General features: G+C 44.6%; 1 protein-coding gene across 3 annotated transcripts in view; it reads left to right on the top strand.

Annotated features, from left to right (window-relative positions):
- ELAPOR1 (endosome-lysosome associated apoptosis and autophagy regulator 1) overlaps positions 1-21,057 on the top strand; it is a 99,540-nt gene that overhangs the window by 40,515 nt on the left and 37,968 nt on the right. For all 3 annotated transcript variants that reach the window (XM_049880174.1, XM_049880173.1, XM_049880172.1), the window contains exons 2-3: positions 16,382-16,502; positions 18,976-19,168. In XM_049880174.1, the coding sequence (XP_049736131.1) occupies positions 16,382-16,502; positions 18,976-19,168 (314 nt within the window). The remainder of the gene's footprint in view (positions 1-16,381; positions 16,503-18,975; positions 19,169-21,057) is intronic.

Genomic DNA, 21,057 nt, shown 5'->3' with positions numbered 1-21,057 from the left:
AGTGTTGAAGAGCAAAGATGTCACCCTGAAGACTAAGGTGCACCTGACCCAAGCCATGGTATTTTCAATCACATCATATGCATGTGAAAGCTGGACAATGAATAAGGAAGACCGAAGAAGAATTGACGACTTTGAATTGTAGTGTTGGTGAAGAATGTTGAATATACCATGGACTGCCAGAAGAATAAACAAATCTGTCTTGGAAGAAGTGCAGCCAGAATGCTCCTTAGAGGCAAGGATGATGAGACTACGTCTTACATACTTTGACATGTTGTCAGGAGGGATCAGTCCCTGGAGAAGGACATCATGATTGGCAGAGTACAGGATCAGCGGAAAAGAGGAAGACCCTCAACAAGGTGGATTGACACAGTGGCTACAACAATGAGCTCAAGCATAATAACGATTGTAAGGATGGCGCAGGACCGGGCAGTGTTTCGTTCTTTTGTGCATAGGGTTGCTACGAGTCAGAGCCAACTCGACGGCACCTAACAACAACAACTGATGGCAAGACTTGTCTTATGTCCTTTGGACATGTTATCGAGAGAGACCAGTCCCTGGAGAAGGACATCATGCTTAGTAAGTCAGAGGGTCAGCAAAAAAGAGAAAGACCCTCAACGAGATGGATTGACACACTGCCTGCAACAATGGGCTCAAACGTAACAATGGTGAGGGTGGTGCAGGACCGGGCAGTGTTTTGTTCTGTTGTACATAGGGTCACTGCCAGTTGGAACTGACTTGATGACAACTGGTAACAACGACAACAACATTGTGTGTCAGACACTGCTCTGGGCTCTTGGAATACACCAATAAATAAAAATAAAGCTTATTAGATTTAAACTGTGGAGCTTACATCCAAACGAATGCAGGCAGGGGCAGAAATAGACTATAAGCAATGAATAAGTAAGTTCTAAAGTGTGTTTGAAGGTGGTAAGTGCTATGGGAAAAAAGAAAAATTGATTAGGATTCAGGGGATCAATAAATAGTTCAGGGGTGGAGGGGATCAAATTACGACTGTAACCAGGGAGGTGAAGGTAATAATATCAAGTAATGCTTCAGGAGGATTCTGTGAGGGCTAAAGGAGAAGATGCTTGTGAAGTGCCCAGCCCAGAGCCTAGCACACAGGTGCTCACAGGGGCTCACTTAAGGTAGCTGTTACTACCACACCAGTCCCAGCTCCCCGTTAGGCTGGCCAGTGTCTCCCAGCAGCCCCCAGGCCAAGGCTCTGCCCCAAAAGGACAGGCAGCTTGAGTTATAGACAGATTGGACAGCAGGGTCAGGGTCCTGCCTGACCCAGAGCATAGTGGCACAAACTGCCCCAGCTGGGCAAGGGGACCCAGTGTCTGTTTTGTGTGGTGTGCCCATGGCCAAACCAGTAGGGCAGGCTCCTGCTGGGATGACCAGGTACTAAAAGCCCTGCTGTTTTGATGAAAATGCAAGCTGGAAGCCCCGAGTGGAATAGAAAAATACTGAAAGAGGTGCAATGGTGAGGCCAGGGTTCCCCACACACCTTCAGACGGGGAGCCCCAGCTCTTCTGGCACCATGTTGCTAGGCAACAGCACACACCTTGAGGACTGCCATCAGGGGCCAGTCCGCTTGGGTTCTGTTTGCTTTGGCTGCTGGGTCTGGTGCCTGCTCTGGCAGAGAGTGGGTAGAGGAGATGCTTAACAATACGGGTGATAAAAGGAAGGCTAAAACGGCATCCTTGACCCCCTGAGTCTGCCTCAGTGCCTGCAATTCCACCTTTAGAGATCTATTCTTTCAAGTAAAGTCTGTGACTCGCAAACTTTGTGTGTGTGAAGCTGTTGGTTCAAACAAAATCTTAACTTAGAGTCATAAACATGTAAAAAAGTTTAAAAAAACAATGTTGCTCTGTTAAAAGCAGAGTCCCCACTCTCCCTTCTAAGGTGACTGGCTTTCTAAACCCATAGGCTCTGGAGGATAATTTGAAAATCACTGGTTAAAGTGTTTCAGCCCCCTGTTAAAAAGTGGGCATCATTGGTTTGGTAAATATTAAGCTATTTTTAAATTGTTGTTAAGTGCCCTCAAGTTGGTTTCAACTCATAGTGACCCTGTGTACAACAGAACAAAACACTGCCCAGTCCTGCACCAGCCTCCAGTCGTTGTTATGCTTGAGCCCATTGTTGCAGCCACAGTGTCACTCCATCTCATTGAGGGTCTTCCTCTTTTCACTGACCCTCTACTTTACCAAGCATGATGTCCTTCTCCAGGGACTGATCCCTCCTGATAACATGTCCAAAGTATGTGAGATGTAGTCTCACCATCCTCGCTTCTAAGGAGCATTCTGGTTGCACTTCTTCTAAGATAGATTGGTTCGTTCTTTCTGTAGTCCATGGTATATTCGATATTCTTTGCCAATACCACAATTCAAAGGCATCAGTTCTTCTTCAGTCTTCCTTATTTATTGTCCAACTTTCACATGCATATGAGGCTATTGAAAACACCGTGGCTTGGGTCAGGTGCACTTTAGTCTTCAAGGTGACATCTTTGCTTTTTAACACTTTAAAGAGGTCTTTTGCAGCAGATTTGCCCAATGCAATATGTCTTTTGATTTCTTGACTGATGCTTCCCTGTGGGTGTTGCTTATGGATCCAAGTAAAATGAAATCTCTGACAACTTCAATCTTTTCTCCATTTATCAAGATGTTGCTTACTGGTCCAGTTGTGAGGACTTTTGTTTTCTTTATGTTGAGGTGTAATTCTTACTGAAGGCTGTGGTCTTGGCTCTTCATCAGTAAGTGCTTCAAGTCTTCTTCACTTTCAGCAAGCAAGGATGTGTCATCTGCATATTGCAAGTAGTTAATGAGTTTTCCTCCAATCCTGATGCCACATGCTTCACATAGTCCAGCTTCTCAGATTATTTGCTCAGCATACAGATTGAATAAACATGGTAAAAAGATAGAACCCTGACGTACACCTTTCCTGACTTTAAACCACTAGTATCCCCTTGTTCTGTTCAAACAACAGCCTCTTGGTCTATGTACAGGTTCCTCATGAGCACAATTAAGTGTTCTGGTATTCCCATTCTTAGCAATGTTATCCATCATTTGTTATGATCCACACAGTCGAATGCCTTTGCATAGTCAATAAAACACAGGTAAACATCTTTCTTGTATTCTCTGCTTTCAGCCAGGATCCATCTGACATCAGTAATGATATTTTTTTTTTAATGTGCATTATATCAGCTTTTTCTATGTGGAGAGAAAGGGAAACAAAAGACCCCTGAGTTGACAAAAACTGCACATACCTTAAATTCTGCATTGGTTTTATGGGGAGGTGGTCTGTGGACCATTGGTTAATGACCTCTGCCTTGTGAGGGGTTATCTGGTTTATTAAGGAGCCCTGGTGGCGTAACTAATTAAGCACTGGCTGCTATCTGCAAGGTTGGCGATTCGAACCCACAGTGGCTCTCTGGGAGAAAAGACCTGGTGATCTGCTTCTATAAAGATTAAAGCCTGGAAAACCCTATGGGGCAGTTCTGCTCCGTCACATGGGGTTGCTATGAATCGAAATCTCCTCAAAGACACCTAACAACAAGATCAACATCTAGGGTTTTTTTGCAAATGAGATAAATTCTTAACTTGGGGCATGGAAGAGTGAGTTTTGAAAGGCGGAAGGAGAAAAAGATCTATAGGAGAATCAGAACCTCGTGGGTAAAGCCCAGGGATTTGTATTTTTAACATGATCTCCAGGCAGTTTGGGTATTATTATTATTGTAAAAATGTGCATAACACAACATTTGCCAGTTCAACATTTTTCAGGAGTACAATTCGGTGACATCAATCACATTAAACATTTTATGCTACCATCACCCATAATCGTTGCCAAATTTCCCATCACCGTAAACAAACACTCGCTGTTTCCTAAATCCAGGCAGTTTTGATCATCATACAGAGGTAGGCACCAAAGGTCTAGAACTGGTACAGCCAGGCCCTAGGACCCAGGAGGCAGCTGTGAGGTCCTAGCCCTGTGAGGGTAGAAGAAGGGAGGCACCCTGCTGACCACCCCGCCTCCCCAGAACAATAGGAAAGGTCCTGTCCCCTCCCCTCCACCCTTCACAATGGGACCAGGTCACTATGCCCCTGAGTCTCAACCATCATCCACCCAAAAACCTCTGTGGGGACACCCAAAGCAAAAAGGACAAGGAGTTGGGGGAACCATCCAGCTAGGGCTGAGCCTTAAAGCAAGTCTCACTGGGGGCTGATATTTCAAATTCTGACATTTCTCCCTGATTTTTCATGTTCTTTTCTAAGTGGAAAGAGCCCGTGGCGCAGTGGTTAGAGTAATCAACTGCTAACTGAAAGGTTGGCAGTTTGAAACCACCCACGGCTCCACAGGAGAAAGATGTGGCAGTCTGCTTCCGTAAAGATTTACAGCCTCGGAACCCTATGGGGGCACTATGAGTCGGAATCGACTCCAGGGCAGTGGATTTGGTTTGAGTCTAAGTGGATCCTGTCCTTACTTCTCTTCGAAAGGCTAGTCTCTCCCTCCTATCCAGGAACTTTCGGAGGAGGCCAGAGGTCACAAGGGCTTCCACTAATTGGGCTTGACTAATGGGCTTTCTCCTGTCTAGGTAGTGTGCTTTCCAAGCAGAGAAGTAAAGTCAACAAATACCTACTGACCCCATTGTACCAGGCTCAGGGGTGTTTGCCCGGCCTGCACTGCCCCCATTTCGACATTCTCCCAAAAAGACCTGTTTTGCAGGGACTGTGAGAAGGGAGGGGGGTGAGCCAGCAGGCCACGCAAGAGCAGGAGGCGCCTCCTCCAGACCCCGAGGCCTCTAGTCAAAGTCCGGGTTTACTTAAGAACCTGTTTCTTGACACAGGCCCTGTCCCGGCCAAGACAAACCCAAGACATGCCGGATCCCTGACTTCCTTGGGTGGTTGTGACTTCATGCAGCAGTGGCTCGATGATTTTAGGACTCAGAATTGAGGCATCTGTTTGGCTCTGTGTTCTCTCTGCGGGACGGTGTTGGCCGGGGGGCTGCCCCCCAACAGTCTGTGGACAGTAATTGTTATCCCTGTTAATGTTTTACTCAGTGTACCCATTTGTCAAAATTGTACAGTTAAGATTTGTGCATTTCAATGTATATAAATTTTACCTAAAGCTGTAAAGAACTATAAAATATAACAATAGCCTACAGTGGGAAGAGGGATGGAGATAGATGAAACGAGAATGGCAGAAGTTGATAAACATTGAAGCTGGGGGTTCACTATGCAACTCTGTTTTAAATATGTATGCATATATTTGAAATTTCCCATAATAAAATTTTAAATAAAAGGCTTAGGGGGCGTCTGTTGTTTTCTCTTAAGGAGTCCTTTTTGCGCAGTGGTTAAGCACTCAACTGGCTTCCGTGAAGATTTCCAGCCTTGGAAACCCTATGGGACAGTTCTACTCTGTCCTATAGGGTTGCTATGTGTCGGAATCCACCACAGCAATGGGTTTTGGTTGTTTTCTCTTAGAAATCTTCCTTCCTGATCAAGAATCTTTGAAAAAAATTTCATACTCTTTAACCTAGTAATTCCACTTCTTGGAATTTATCCAAGGAAATAATCAGAGGTACACAGAAAGCTTCACTGCAGTGCTATTTAAAATAAGGGAAAATCGGACAAAACTCCATGTCCAACAATAGGAGAATGGTTAAAGAAACAATGTACAACCATTAAAAACAAACAAACAAGCCAACCCATTGCTGTCAAGTCAATTCTGACTCATGGCAACTCTATAGGACACCGTAGAAGTGCCCCAGTGGGTTTCCAATGAGTGGCTGGTAGATTCGAACCACCGACCTTTTGGTTAGCAGCCAAGTTCTCAGCCACTGTGCCACCAGGGTTCCACAACCACTAAAGACATAAGGAAATGCTTGTGACCTAAAATTATATGAAGAAAAAAAAATCAGAATACAAAACTGTATATACCATATAGTCTTCATTTTGTCTTTGAGAATGCATATCCATGTGTAGGAGAAGAACCCGGAAACGATAGAGCAGAAGGTTGAAAGCAGTTATCTCTGCTTCGTGGGCTTACATCAGATTTTAATTTTCTTCCTTGTTCTAGTCTGTATTTCCATCTTTTCTACAATTAACATGTACTATTTTGGCAATGGTTTAAAAAAAAAAAAACTAAGCCATGCTATTTTGAAAAAAAGAGGGGGAGGGGGTAGACAGAATGACAGATTTCCATCCATGTTCCAGTCACAAAAAAATGGAACTGGAAGGAATCTTAGAAATTAGAAGTTGCCTGAGTCCAACTCTCATCTTACAGATGAGAAGACTGAGGTCCAGAGAAGTTGAATGGCCCCCTACACCAGAAATTCTTTCCCCTCCTCCCACTGTCTCCCAGGCTGCTCATTTTAGTGCCCCCTGAGCCCTCACTACCTCCAAGGACCTTTGGAGCCCTGGGAGTGCCCGTGTTAACCCCAGAGACCCCACTTGGGGAGCAAATCTTTGACTCTCTGGCTAGTCTGAGCCCGTTGTCAGCATCCTTGGCTAGCTGGGCTAGAGAAAGGACAAGGCCAGTGGGACAGTACCAGGCTCTGCCACCTGATCGCTCAGTGCTTTTCCCGGAACAGTTCTGGCCGACCATCTCTGTCTTCTCAGCTCTGCTATTGCAGAGATTACTTCTAAACAACTAGGCTAAATGTTTGCAAGCGCTGGTTTTTCATGGCTTTCAAACCACCAGACCTGTTCCGACTCATAGCAACCCTATAGAACAGAGTAGAACTGCTCCATAGGGTTTCCAAGGAGCAACTGGTGGATTCGAACTGCTGACCTCTTGGTTAGCAGCTGAGCTCAAAACCACTTGGCCACCAGGGCTCCAATTCTTAAACCACCATCATTTGTAAAAGAAACAGCGCAGTTCTCTTGAACATTGTGCTCTTTTAAGAACTATTTATATGGGATCAGACTGACAACAGTAACTCCAAAGATTAAATATGAAATTTAGGAGGCAGTGAGTTTATGTTAATGGAGGGAGGAACAATCAGAAAAAGAGGGTGAGAAGGGGTGCACAACTCAAAGAATGTAATCAGTGTCACTGAATTGCATGCGTAGAAATTGTTGAACTGGTCTATGTTCTGCTGTGTATATTCTCCACAACAACAACAAATAAAATAAACAGTGTAGTTCAATGGTTACTGTCAGGTTACAGTCAGAGGTGTAAAACTGTGTGAGTCCTTAGACATCAAGAACCTTCTCTGGAGAAAGTGGGGGTGAGCAAGAGCTTACAATGACAAGAGAACAGCAGAAGACGAGAAAATAGCTTGTTCATTTGTGATGTGTTTAAGGTCTGTCTCTTCCCTACAGCTGCTGCGTTTTGCAAATGGTTAAGCACTTGGCTGCTAACAAAAATGTTGGTGGTTCAAGTCCACCAGAAGGTACCTTGGAAGAGAGGCCTGGTGGTCTACTTCCAAAAAAACTGAAAACCCTGTGGAGCACAGCTCTACTCTGACACACATGGGGGGTGGCCATGAGTTGAACCAACTCAAAGATTACTGGTATTTTTTTTTTTCCTCTGTACCCTATCCTTCTCCCTTCCCCAAGCACCGCCCCCCCACCTCCACCCCACATACACATACTATAAGCTCCTTAAAGGCTGGGACTTTGTCTCAAACACCTCTGCTTCACCAGAACCTAGCCCATAATAAACCAAAAAACCAAATCCATTGTCGTCCGAGTTGATTGTAGCTCATAGCGACCCCCATGCATTACAGAGTAGAACTGAACTCCATAGGGTTTTCTTGGCTGTAGTCTTCATGGAAGCAGATAATGGGCCCTCAATAAATACTTGTTGAAGGAATGAAGATTATTTACCTAGAATGTGGAAGACCTGACTTGTTCTAAATTAACAATGTTTCCAGAGTTTTAACTCTCTAATTCCAAAAGTACAGGATATTTGAAAAAATATTTTTTGGCCCTTAATATTTATTTGTACAACTGCAATTCAGTGCTTCAAACAGTTGTTAATAACAAAGACACAAGCATCTGGTTACCACGTTCCCAGTGAGACTGCCATGATGTTCCTCCCTGACTGCTGCCTTCTACCCCTCCCTCTTGGGAGTCTCTTGAACTTGGCCAAAAAGCCAACTGGGTGATAGTTTAAAAACATATACCAGTATTTTTATGCAAATAATGAGCTTGTTCTACTTTTTTTTTTTTTTTGCCAAACTGAGCCTCCCCCCCCCCACCAGGTATCTTCATCATCGCACTATGCTAATTTTTTCTTGTCGATTAAAAAAAAATTAGCATATCATGCTTACAAAAATATCTGGGGGAAGAGGAGGGTGAGGTTGGCAAACAAACAAACAAATATAGAATGTGTACATTACTTGTATAAAAATATGGTATATACTTAGGGAAAAGAAATCAATTTTGGAGATTTTTTTTCCTTAATTTTACACTCCCAGATCAGCAGACTTCTACTCTCTGAGGCACTTAATAGGATAACTCTGAGATTGAGCATGCTCTCCAGCGCCTGTGGCATAACCTACTATTTTTGTTGTGGTGGTGTGGTAAAAATATACACAACAAAACCTTCACACATTCAACAATTTATACATATATAATTCATTGACCTTGATTCATTGATTACATTCTTTGTGTTGTACAATCATTATTGCTATCCTTTTCCAAATTATTCTACCACCATTAATATAAACTCAATGCCCCCTAAGGAAAAACTCTCCCTTACCCTCTTTCTCCCACTTCTGGTAACCACTAATAATCTTTGGTTTCTACATATTTGCTTATTTTGTATAAGTGATATCATTAAGTATTTGTCCTTTGGTGGATTGCTGGGTCATATGGTAGTTCTGTGTTCTCCTTTTTGTGGAACCTCCAAGCTGTTTTCCACAGAGGCTGTACATTTCACATTCCCACCAGCAGTGGATGAGGGTTTCAGTTTCTTCACAACCTCACCAACGCCTGTTGTTGTCTGTTGTTTGTTTTGTGTTTTATCATTGCCATTCTGCCAGGAGTGAGGTGGTATCTCATTGTGGTTTTGATTTGCATCTCCCTAATGGCTAATGTCGACGGCACTGGGTTTAATGGCTAATGACTTTGAGCATCATTTCATGTGCTCGCTGGCCATTTGAACATCTTCTTTGGAGAAATGTCTGTTCAAGTCCTTTGCCCATTTTTTGATTGAGTTGTTTGTCTTCTTGTTGTTAAGTAATAACCTTCATTTTTATTACAACAGTGGATTTTGGTTGAGGTGGGGACAGGTAGGTAGAGCTAGGAAGTAAGGAGAAGGTTATTTCCCAGCTGCTTCACTTTCCTGCCCCACCCCTCCCTAATCCCTAAGTGCCCTTATCTCCCCGCCATTCCACCTCCTACTTATCCAGGGAGAGCAACAGATTGGCCTAGCACAGGTCACATGTCCATTCCTTGGCAAAGGAGGATTTGCCACCTCATTTGACAATCCCACCAAGACCATGTATAGTAAGGAGGGAGTATATCCTCCCAAAGAGGCACTGTTACCAAAAGAGGGGGGCGGAATGGACCTGGGGAGGCAAAAACAACAGGTGTCCACTGTAGGGGAGGTCCTCAAAGTAGGTTCAAGTTGCCTTCCAGATTTCCTTATCCAAACAGCTTTGGGCATGAGACTTTTTTTTTTTTAATTACCTTCTTATCCTTGTTTTGTGTGTGTGTGTTTTAGGTGAAAGTTTACAGTGCAAATGAGTTTCTCATTCAAAAACTTACACACAAATTGTTTTGTGATGTTGGTTGCAATCCCTGCAATGTGTCAGCACCTGGATTCCCCTTGTTCATTCTTCCAGGTTTCCTGTCCCTTCCTGCCTTCTCATCTTTGATTTTGGGCAGATATTCCCCATTTGATCTCCTATACTTGATTGAACTAAGAAGTGCTGTTGTTTGTTTTGTAAGCCTATCTAATCTTTGACAAAAAGGTAGACTAGAGTCTTTTCTCCTTGGGCCTCGTTGGCAAAGTTTTTAATACTCTTGGCTTTCCTCGCAAAGTTTTCAGCTGTTTGGGAGCCAGTGCGCATCTCCAGACACACTTTGTGAACGTGATAGGAACCTACACAGGCTGCTTTGAAATTGCAGCAACCTTGAGCACAGACTCAGGACTCAGAGAGCCTGATTCCATTGTGGCTTGGCAATCTCCCGGCTGTGGGGCCTTGAGCAAGTGACTATACCTCTCAGCATCTCGGTGTTCTCATCTGTAAAGTCATAAACAATAGTACGTGTCTCATTGGGTTGTTTCAAAGATTACAAAACCTACTGTGCTAAGTATTTGACCTACATCATCTTATTTATACTCACAACCAGCCTATGTGTACACTGGAAAAAAGCACCCTTTTTGGGGGGTGGATGCAGCCCCACAATCGGGCACACCCCCTAGTATGCAGAGCTCAAGCTAGACTTCAACTTCCACTCACGCCTTAAGCTAGGTACCTTTGTGAATAGCCTGCACAACTGTTCACAGCAGCCCTGCCTACCGGGCAGGTATTTGAATATCCCCGTTTTTACAATGAGGAAACCATGACTTGGAAAAGTTGAGCACGGTGTAGCAATGGGGTGGTGGATTCACTTCTAACTTGCCTGTTTCCTTACAGCACCCCAGTCCTCATGGACCTCCTTACCACCTGTGTTGTGACCACATCCCTTTCACCAGCTCATCAGCGCACTTCTATATCTTTCATAGGGGATGGCAACCAAATACATCTCTAGCGATTAACCCATAGATTACCACCAATCTCTGTGAAGTCATCCTGTCTTGGCAATTTCAGGAGTCCAAAATATTGTGAGTCTGAGTGAATCCTTCTTCATCCTCTAGAACTGAGAGATCAGTCTTACCAACAGATAGCACAATATGAGGCAAAGCAGATTCTAGTTTCAGGACTTTTTTTCTTTCGAATATGCCCAGAAGCATTACGTGGCTGAGCGATATTAGGGGAGGGTTTTCTCCCATTGCCATAGAGTCAGTTCTGACTCATATAGGACAGAGCAGAACTGCCCATAGGATTTCCTAGGCTGAAATCTTTACAGGAGCAGACCGCCACATCTCTTTCCCTTGGAGAGGATGGTGGGTTAGAACAGCCAAGGGCTTAATCACTGCACCACCAGGGCTCCTTAGAGGAGGGTGAGTTAACTAAACCCCTTCTTCCCCCATTTTTAAACACTCTGTGATCCTCACATCTCGCAGCATGTTTTCTCCTTTTCAAAATGGGCAATTGAGAGCTAAGGCCACAATGATACTCTAAGTAACCTATAAGTTTTCTTTACCTGTACCAGCTGTACTGGTCTCTTTCCAAAGGGTTGCAGGGCCTTCTCGGCTCTTGTGGCCTTGGACTCCCTCCTCTTCTTTGTTCCCTTGGGGAATGGCCTTCAGCCTGCAGGACAGCAGCTGGGGGAGCTGCCTGGTGCTTTGGGTCTACAACTTTCTTTTTTTTTTTTTTATTGTACTTTAGATGAATGTTTACAGAACTAGTTTCTCATTAAACAGTATGCATTGTTTTATGACATTGGTTGACAACCTCACAACATGTCAACACTCTCCTTTTTCAACCTTGGATTCCCTTTCCTTCCTGTCTTCTAGTCCTTGCCCCTGGGCTTGTGTGCCCTTTTAGTCTTGTTTTGTTTTATTGGTCTGTCTAATCTTTGGCTAAAGAGTGGACTCAGGAGTGACTTCATTACTGAGCTAAAAGGGTATCTGGGAGCCATACTCTTGGGGTTTCTCCAGTCTCTGTCAAACTGGTAATCCTGGTCTTTTCTTGTGAGTCAGAATTTTTTTCTATATTTTCCTTCAGCTCTATCTGGGACCATCTATTGTGATCCCTGTAAGAGTAGTCAGTGGTGGTAGCCGGGCACCATCTAGTTGTACTAGACTCAGTCTGGTGGAGGCCTTGGTAGATATGGTCTATTAGTCCTTTGGGCTAATCTTTCCCCTGTAGCTTTAGTTTTCTTCATTCTTCCTTGCTCCCGAAGAGGGGAGACCAGTGTTGTGTCTTAGATGGCTGCTCACAGGCTTTTAAGACCCCAGATGCTACTCACCAAAGTAGAATGTAGAACATTTGCTTTATAAACTATGATATGCCAATTGAGCCAGATATTCCTCGAGACCATGGTCTCCACAGCCCTCAGCCCAGCAATTAGTTCCTTCAGGGGGTTTGGATGTGTCTCTGGAATTTCCATGACTTTGCCTTGTACAGGTTGTGCTGGCTTCCCCAGTATTGTGTTCTGTCTTACCCTTCACCAAAGTTACCACTTATCTATTGTCTATTTAGTGTTTTTCCATTGCTTCTCTTGCAACCATCAAAGATTGTTTCTTTTTGTGTGTAAACCTTTTCATGAGTTTTTACAATACTGGTCTCATACAATATTTGTCTTTTTGTGATTGACTTATTTCACTCAACATAATGACTTCCAGATTCATCCATGTTATGAGATGCTTCACAGATTCATCATTGTTCTTTATCATGCAACTTTCTTTCTTGCTCCTTATCTCAGTCGGAGTGAACTTGACAGGCTAGTTCCACTAGCTGAGAGATTTTTAGGTAATTTTCTTTTTTTGCCTGTTACAAACATAAAAATCAAAGTCCAGATGTCTGGCACGCGTATCTTTAGTTTAATAAAGAGTTTTCTTACAGTTGTTTTGTGATGTATGCTTATCTGACTATCTGTGGGGTATGTACTTGAAGACATATAATCCTTGTAAAAATTATATATAAGTTCTGATGTAGAAATTGCTTTTCAGGACTCCATAAACACAGCCCGCATTGCTGTCAGACTTTCCATTGGTGTCACCTCCTAAAAGACTTTCTCTCTCTTTCTGACTTGGAATACATTGCATTGGCTTGATTGCTCCAGGGTGTGGACCCCAACTGGGTAACACCTTCCCCTTCTTTCCTTGATGGGTTTGCATTGACAATTGCGATTTGGGTGTTGTCTTATTCATCTAGTGCTGCTATAACAGAAAGTCCACGAGTGGATCCCTTCAACAAACAGAAGTTTATTCTCTCACAGTCTAGTAGGCTAGAAGTCCAAATTCAAGGCTTCAGCTCCAGGGGGAAGCTTACTCTGTCGGCTCTGGAAGAAAGTCCTTGTCATCTATCTTCCCCTGGAGTAGGAGCCGCTCCACACAGGAACTCCAGGTCCAAAGGATGCGCTCTGCTCCCAGCTCTACTTTCTTGGTGGTATGAAGTCCCCAACTCTCTGCTTGCTTCCCTTTCCTTTTACCTCTTATAAGACAAAAGGCCACACCCCAGGGAAATTCCTTTTATGGATCAGGGACATGACTTTAGTAAGGGTGTTACAATCCCACTCTAATCCACTTTAACATAAAATTACAATTGTGTAATGGAAGACAACCACACAATACTAGGAATCATGGCCTAGCCAAGTTGACACATATTTTGGGGGGCACAATTCAATCCATGACAGATGTGTATCATGTAATTGTGCATAGGGGAGGAAGGAATTGTGTGCCAGACAAAGATACTGAATGTTGTTGTGTGTCACCTTTGTGAATCTGTATATCATGCAGACTACACACTTTCAAAGACAGATCACTCCTTTAAATCAAGGTACTGCTGGAAAATTGCTTTATCCCCAGAGCACTGAATATAATTCAGTAGTCCTGCCAGTTATATCCCTGATTTAACTGTCTTTCTAAACTTAGGTCTTGAATGGTGAGATCTCAAAGGATAGCTGCAACAGAGCCAGCCACCTTGGATGGTGTCAATATCCCCAAATGGCGTGGAGTACATTAGCACATATTTAAAGGGAAAGGCCTGGAAACCCTGGCAGCGTAGTAGTTAGGAGCTACGGCTGCTAACTGAAATGTTGGCAGTTCGAATCCACCAGGCACTCCTTGGAAACTCTGTGGGACAGTTCTACTCTGTCCTATAGGGTCACTATGAGTCAGAATCAACTCGACAGCAATAGGTTTGATTTGGTTTTCTAAGGCTTGCAACCACCATTTTCCCAACAGACTTCCCACTCGAGTGGGACCCAGGGACAACAAACGAAAGAAGATGAAAAGAAATGGACTTGGCCCATGTGCTTCCAAAAGGCCAAATATAGTCAGAATGAACTGAAATCATCTGATCGGACAGATTAGATGTTTTAACACCAATTCTGAAACCTCAGAAGTGAGCCTGGCTACTGGCAAACAGCCAACACTGTCATATTTAATTTTTAGATTTTGGCTGTTAGATCTGGCCCAGTTTTGAGTTTGATCAGATGTATGGGAGTGGAGAAGGGTCCTAGCTCAGTGACTTACCAGCTGTGTGACCTTGGACAGGCCTTTCACCCAGTTGAGAGTCAATTTTCTCATCTGTACAATGAAAGAAACAATTCCTGCTTTGCTTGCCTTGTGGGGTGTTGTGAAGGCCAAATGAGATGATGTTTGGGAACTGGAAAAACACTATGCAAATGACTGGCATAATTAGGCTCACAGGCAGAACATTAAATCCTTTTTGCCTTGTTCACTCAGTTCTCCACTTAATTTACATGCTGTGGATTTTTGCCCTTCATTCTTGCAACAAAACCCTTTTGGGAGTATCATTTTCAGACCAAGAATTGCTGTGAGATACATGTCGCTGCCTTATTTATCCTCAGAGTCCTCTGGGATAAAGAAAAGACTGGGATTATGAGGAAAAACAGACCCAGAGAGATGGTAGCCCAAGGGCACAAAGAATCCCATCCTGACCTTTCTTTCCGAGATGGCCAGAGCAGTCACCTTCGAGTAGATTCTGACGCATGGCCCCATGTGTGTCAGAGTAGAACTGTGCTCCATACGGTTCTCAGTAGCTGATTTTTTTCAAAAGCAGACCACCAGGCCTTTCTTCCAAGGTGCCTCTGGGTGGATTTGAACCTCCAACCTTTCAGTTAGCAGCCGAGCACATTAACAGTTTGCACTACCCAAGACTTCATTATTAGATTATCAACTCCAAATCTGTCTCCTTTTTCATCTCAGCTCCTTGCACTTATACGTGTTAGGCAATCATGCATTCATGTGGGCTGAAAGGGAACATTAATTTTATTTTCCTTATGGATTCAGTAATACAAAGTACCTCTGGGCCTGGATGTAGTTTTAGGTTCAGTGCAGATTCTAAAATACTTGTCAGAGCCAAAATCATTAATTCCATGCTCTGTCATTTATTATAAGATTTAAAAGAGTAAGAAATGTTAAAGGGCATTTGGCATGTCTGTTGTGTTTTCTTTCTCCCAAGTAGTGCTTTTTTTGTTATTTTCTTGCTGTTATGGATTTAGTGTTTGATTTGGCCGCTTCATTGTTGCTATTCAGTTTCTCCGTAGTTCAAGTTGTTGTTGTGTGCCATCAAGTAGATTATGACTCATAGTGACCCTATAGGACAGACTGCAGCCGCCCCATAGGGTTTCCTAGGGTGTAATCTTTACGGAAGCAGACTGCCACACCTTTCTTAAGAAGAGTGGCTGGTGGGTTCAAACCACCTACCTTTCAGTTGGCAGCCAAGCGCTTAACCGGTATGCCACCAGGGCTCCTTTTAATTCAGGTAAAGCAACTGAGCTGTGAGTTTCCCACTGTGCAGGGAAATTAGGCATAGACAGGCTCACATGTTGAGAGTACATCACCTTCCTGGGCTAAAGATCACACTTTCATCAAACACAAGGAGGAATTGTAGTCTTTCTTGGCAGAAGGGAGCACAAGGAACACAGGGAACCAGAAGTACAGCTTCCATGCAATCCTTTGTAGATTTTTCATGGACTAGTTCTTTTTTTTCTAGTTCTTACTTTTTTGTTGTTGTTTGTTTAGTTCTTACATTTAGGATCTCCTTGCTCATCGACTCTACCGTTTGGGGCAAGAAACACCACCTGTTCTACCCTGCTCTTTAGTTACCTTCCTGTATCCCTCTGGTCCATCAGGACTTTATTTGTACACAACAGCAAAGAAAGCCACACAAGAAATGGATTTCTAGGGACTAGGTCAAGTCCCCAGGTGGTGCAAATGGTTTGCACTCGACAACTAACCTCAAGGGTGGTCGTTCAAATCCACTTGGTGATGCCACAGAATAAAGGCCTGGTAATCTTCTTCCATAAAGGTGACAGCCAAGAAAACCCTATGGAGTAGTTCCACTCTGTAACACATGGGGTTACCTTGAGTTGGAATCCACTCAAAGGCAGCAGGTTTAGGGACTAAATTATCGCCGGATGGGGAGGAGTGGTCCAAATTACTATGGTCACTGTACATGCCTCCCAAAAACCACTTTGGCCGCAGGATGCCTTGCTCTCCCCTAGGGATCCAAGGGCCCACTACTGTGATGACTGGTGTTGGAACTATCACGCTGGGCAGGCAGAGGTGGGAAGGCGTTAATGGTTGACCGCTACTAATGTACATTCTGCCCACTGTTCTCTCCTTGCAGTCTGAGTACCACTATGAGTACACGGCGTGTGACAGCACGGGTTCCAGGTGGAGGGTCGCCGTGCCGCACACCCCAGGCCTGTGCACCAGCCTCCCGGACCCCGTCAAGGGCACCGAGTGCTGTAAGCAGCCGTCACTCTCCAGGGCCGCCCTGCCCCTCAGCCTTGGCTCCCACCCCAAGCCAGCCCCTTCCTGACTGTGCAGCTGCCTTAGGGAGCCAAATCCTTCCTCCAGGTAGCCTCTACCCTCAACCCTTTTGAAATTTGGTGAAGAAATTTCATTTCATGGTTGCGCAATTCCAGCTGTGTGCCACTCAGACATTTTTTCTGCTTATGCCTATTTTCTTTTTCGTCTGTGTGTTTCTTTCCAATCTACACTCACGGGCTACAATCAGTCATTAGGGAAGATTACGTTTCATTTTCATTCTTGAAAAGAAAGCCAGAGAAGATGAATTTCCGCAGCTACAGCCCTTTAAAAGGCACTGGGTGTCAGTTCAGGGAAGAAGAATTTTCCCTGACTGATGGATCTGGCTGTGCAATTAGAAAGGCAGTGGCTCTGTGACTCTGTAGTCGCAACCTCTGCAATTGAGAGCTGTTTCCCCTGCACTGTTCTCTTAGGAATGCAAAGGGAACAAGAATAAAAATTGGGGACCAGCACTAAGGAATATCTGAAGATCTGGAAAGGGGCCTGAGGGCATTTAAACTCTAAAATGAGCTTAGCACAGTGCCTGGTTCAGTAGTGAGCAAATTAATGCCTGTTAAATTATTGAATAGGTGTTGCTGAGATCTGAGATGTGACTAATGGGAGCAAAGGATCCAACTTCTGTGAGCGCGTCTGACTTTACTGAGCTCCTACTCTGTGCAAACACTGTGTGTGCATGTGCTATGCGACCCATGAAGATGAACCAGGCACAGTCTCTGCCTCCAGAAGCTGATGGAGGGAGCTGGCATTCGTTCATCCATTCATTTTTTTCAGCAAACCTTCATGGAGCTCCCGCTGTGTCTGTCTGTGCCAGTCAAGGAGCCAGCCATCAATACAATGTGATAATACGATGTGACAAAGAATGGGGCTGATGGGTGCTTAGGATCAGGAACCTCTGGGAGAACCACTTGAACAAAAGTTTGAAGGTGGAAGCACAATGGACACATTCAGGGAAGAGCATGTGGTCTGGGTGGGGGCAACACAAGGAAGGTGATGGATGGGGTTGGGGTGGAGAAAGGCCTGTAGTAGGAGACTGAGCTGGAAATTTAGGTTGGGGGCAAATCCTGGAAGACAATTAGAGTTGAAATCGACTGGACGGCAACGGGTTTTGGGGGGGATGCCGGGTTGAGAACTTAACTCTATAGCCAAAGGGGAGTGCCTGATTATTTTTTAAGTAAGGGAAAAAAAGCACCAGATCAGTGTTTTAGTGCATGCGAAAGCCGGACAATTAATAAGGCAGACTGAAGAAGAATTGATGCCTTTAAATTGTGGTGTTGGCGAAGAATTTTGACTATGCCATGGACTGCCAAAAGAATGAACAAATCTGTCTTGGAAGAAGTACAACCAGAGTGCTCCTTAAAAGCAAGGATGGCGAGACTATGTCTCACATACTTTGGACGTGTTAATCAGGAGGGAATCAGCCCCTGGAGAAGGGCACCACTTGGTAACATAGAGGGTCAGTGAAAGAGAAGAGACCCTCAACAAGGTGGATTGACACAGTGGCTGAAACGATGGACTCAAGCATAGCAACAATTGTGAGAATGGCACAGGACCAGGCAGTATTTCGTTCTGTTGTGCATCGGGTTGCTATGAGTAGGAACTGACTTGATGGCACCTAACAACAACACAACAACAGTGTTTTAGAAAGATACCTCTGACCACAGAAAGAGCAAGAACAAGAAACAAGGAACTAGTTAGGAGGACATTACAATGGTTGGGTTAATGGGTCATGAGAACCTCAACTAGCATGGTGGCAATGGAACCAGAAAAGAGGAGACAGGCCAGAGACACAAGGGGGAGATTTAAGGCTGAAGGGCCATGTGCTGTTCAGAGGGGTCAGCACCAGCGACCCTGGCATCTTCTCCATTGGAGAGCTCTCAGAATGGGTGAGATACCTTGTCCTAGGAAACAAGACCATCAGGGACAAACCGAAGTCCTGGAGCAAGGCAGAATTTCCATGCCTTAAAAATTTTTTAACTGCTTTACTGAGATATAATACACATACAGTAAAATGCATCCTTTTAATGTGTGCAATTCAATATTTTACAATGTTTTTAGTAATTTACGCAATTATGCAACCTTCACCACTATCTAATTTCAGAACATTTTCACCATCCCAAAAAGAAACCTTGACCAGTCAGCAGTCTTTCCCCATGTCTCCCTCCTGCCAGCCACTAGCATCCTGGAATCTATTTTCCCTCTCTGTGGATTTGCGTATTCTGGACATTTCATGTAAATGGAATCACGCAATATGTGCCACAACTCTAAATCTTCACGGGCCAAACTAAATCCCAGTCCTGTGCTTCTCCCCTTAGGATGCCCACAACCCATCCACTTCTCCTGGGGTGACAGTGGTCTCACCACCCCTCCCCTTGTCCCCGCTCTGTTTTCCAGCCTTCTCTTGCAACGCTGGGGAGTTTCTGGATATGAAGGACCAGTCGTGTAAGCCATGCGCTGAGGGCCGCTACTCCCTAGGCACCGGCATCCGGTTCGATGAGTGGGATGAGCTGCCGCACGGCTTTGCCAACCTCGCAACCAACATGGAGATGGAAGATGGCGTCACTGAGTCCACGGAGAACTGCACTTCGTGAGTTCTCCCTCCGTCCGGGAGGAGGGGCTGCAGGGAGCACTGGGCAGGAGGATGGTGGGGAGAGAGACCCAAGCTGCCAGGGTGGGGCTGGGACAGGTTCTCCGGATGCTAGCTCCGACTTCCACCGCCGCCCACCGTTACTGACTGGAGTTTACTAGGGACTGACAGACATTTTTGAAGCGTGAGAAATGGGAGTAGAGGTGGATAAGGCGGACTAAGGACTAAATGGCTCAGTCTGTTTAAAACTAAACCCAAGTAGGGTTACTCTATAGACTTTTACATCAGCCAGTAAACTTCCTCTCTTCCATTGTGCAAAGGGTTGCATAATTTGCAGGCTTTGGAGCTAACTTCTAAAACTCTTCTGCCACACCTGAGTTCATGGGTTTGGAAGGGAATGAGTAGGACAAGAGCTTTGGTCAGTGGTAGCTAAGATCTACCATAGCCTTGAGACCCTAATGACTAGAAATTTTTCTGCCTCAGAAGATCTCTGCCGGTAATTGAAAAGCTCAGGCCAGGGTGCTTGGAGAACTTGTAGGCTCTCCCTATCAGATCTTTGCATGTTTAAGTCCAGGGATAGGATTAAATGATATACTTTCTGTGTGCCAGGGGAGTCCCTGGTGGTGCAAACAGTTAACATTCTTGACTGCTAACTGAAAGATTGGAGGTTCAAGTCTACCCACAGGTGCCTTGGGAGAAAGGTCTGATAATCTACTTCCAAAAAATCATCCATTGAAAACCCTGTGGAGCACAGTTCTGCTCTAACACACATGGGGTCGCCATGAGTCAAAATCAACTCAATGGCAACTTGTTTTTAGTGGGTCAGGTACCATGCTGGATGTCTTATACAGACAATCTTGCATAATCCCACAAGAACTCTATGAAACAGGTATTGCTGTTCCCATTACATAGATGAGGAGCTGGAGGCTCAGAGGAGTTAAGTGACTTGCCGTTTATTACTCTTGCTTTCGGCTAGTGAGATTGGAATTCAAACCCAGCCCATGCTTTCTACTGCCCCATGATGCCACCTTCAAATAGCTTTTGTTAGGTGCAAGGCAATGTTGGGAGCTGGGTAATAAAAGCACCAGGTGCAAAGATGTAAAAGGCAATTGTATATTGCTCTTTGTTAAATATTGGCAATGAATGCAGAAGAAAAGTAAATGAAGGCTCGGCTTATACCCAAGCAATCAAATGAATGGAAAAGACTTCATTGCATTACACGTGGATATCTAAAACTGATGGTGACGTCCCCCATTCCTGTGCTCAAGTCTGCTAGAAGTACCATTGTCTCAGCCAAGCAACAGGCATTTAACAGTCCAATTTTAGAGTTCAATTTTATGTGTCAAAGTCATTAGCGTGACAAGGCCAGCCTTGATCTTGGAGGAGGAGATAAAGCTGGAGAGGATTAGAGCTGGAGGGAGAGGGAATGTGTAGCTTAAGACAGGCAACCCCCACTTAAGCCCTAATAGCGAACGTGGTTGACCTCCGATGAGGTGTGGGGCTGGCTCACTCCAGCCTGTGCAAAGAAAGCGTTTCTCATTTCCCTGGGGTCCTCACTGAGAGTCCAGAAGTCATTATCTCTCAGCCAGGCAGGATGTGGGCCCATTAATAGCACATCTCAGGCAGGCAGATGTGCTTCCACAGCACGCACTTTGAGGGTCTGGATCTCAAGGCATCCACAACATCCCTGGGAGGGAGGGAAAGGATGTTTCTCCTCTGCAGAAATGCACAGGGAACGGCCATCTGGAGAGGTTTTGTGATTTCCCCACCGTCCCTCAGAAAGGCAACAGCTGAGCTGGTGCCAAAAACCCAAGCGTCTGGCTTTCCTGTTCAACTGTGTATTTACCTAAATCCAACCCCAATGCCTCCAACCTGACCCAAGCCAATAT

Source organism: Elephas maximus, chromosome 3 (genome assembly GCF_024166365.1).
Source record: "Elephas maximus indicus isolate mEleMax1 chromosome 3, mEleMax1 primary haplotype, whole genome shotgun sequence".
NCBI classification, from domain to species: Eukaryota; Metazoa; Chordata; class Mammalia; order Proboscidea; family Elephantidae; genus Elephas; species Elephas maximus.
Note: the sequence above shows the minus strand (reverse complement) of the source record. Positions and strands in the feature narration are given on the sequence as shown.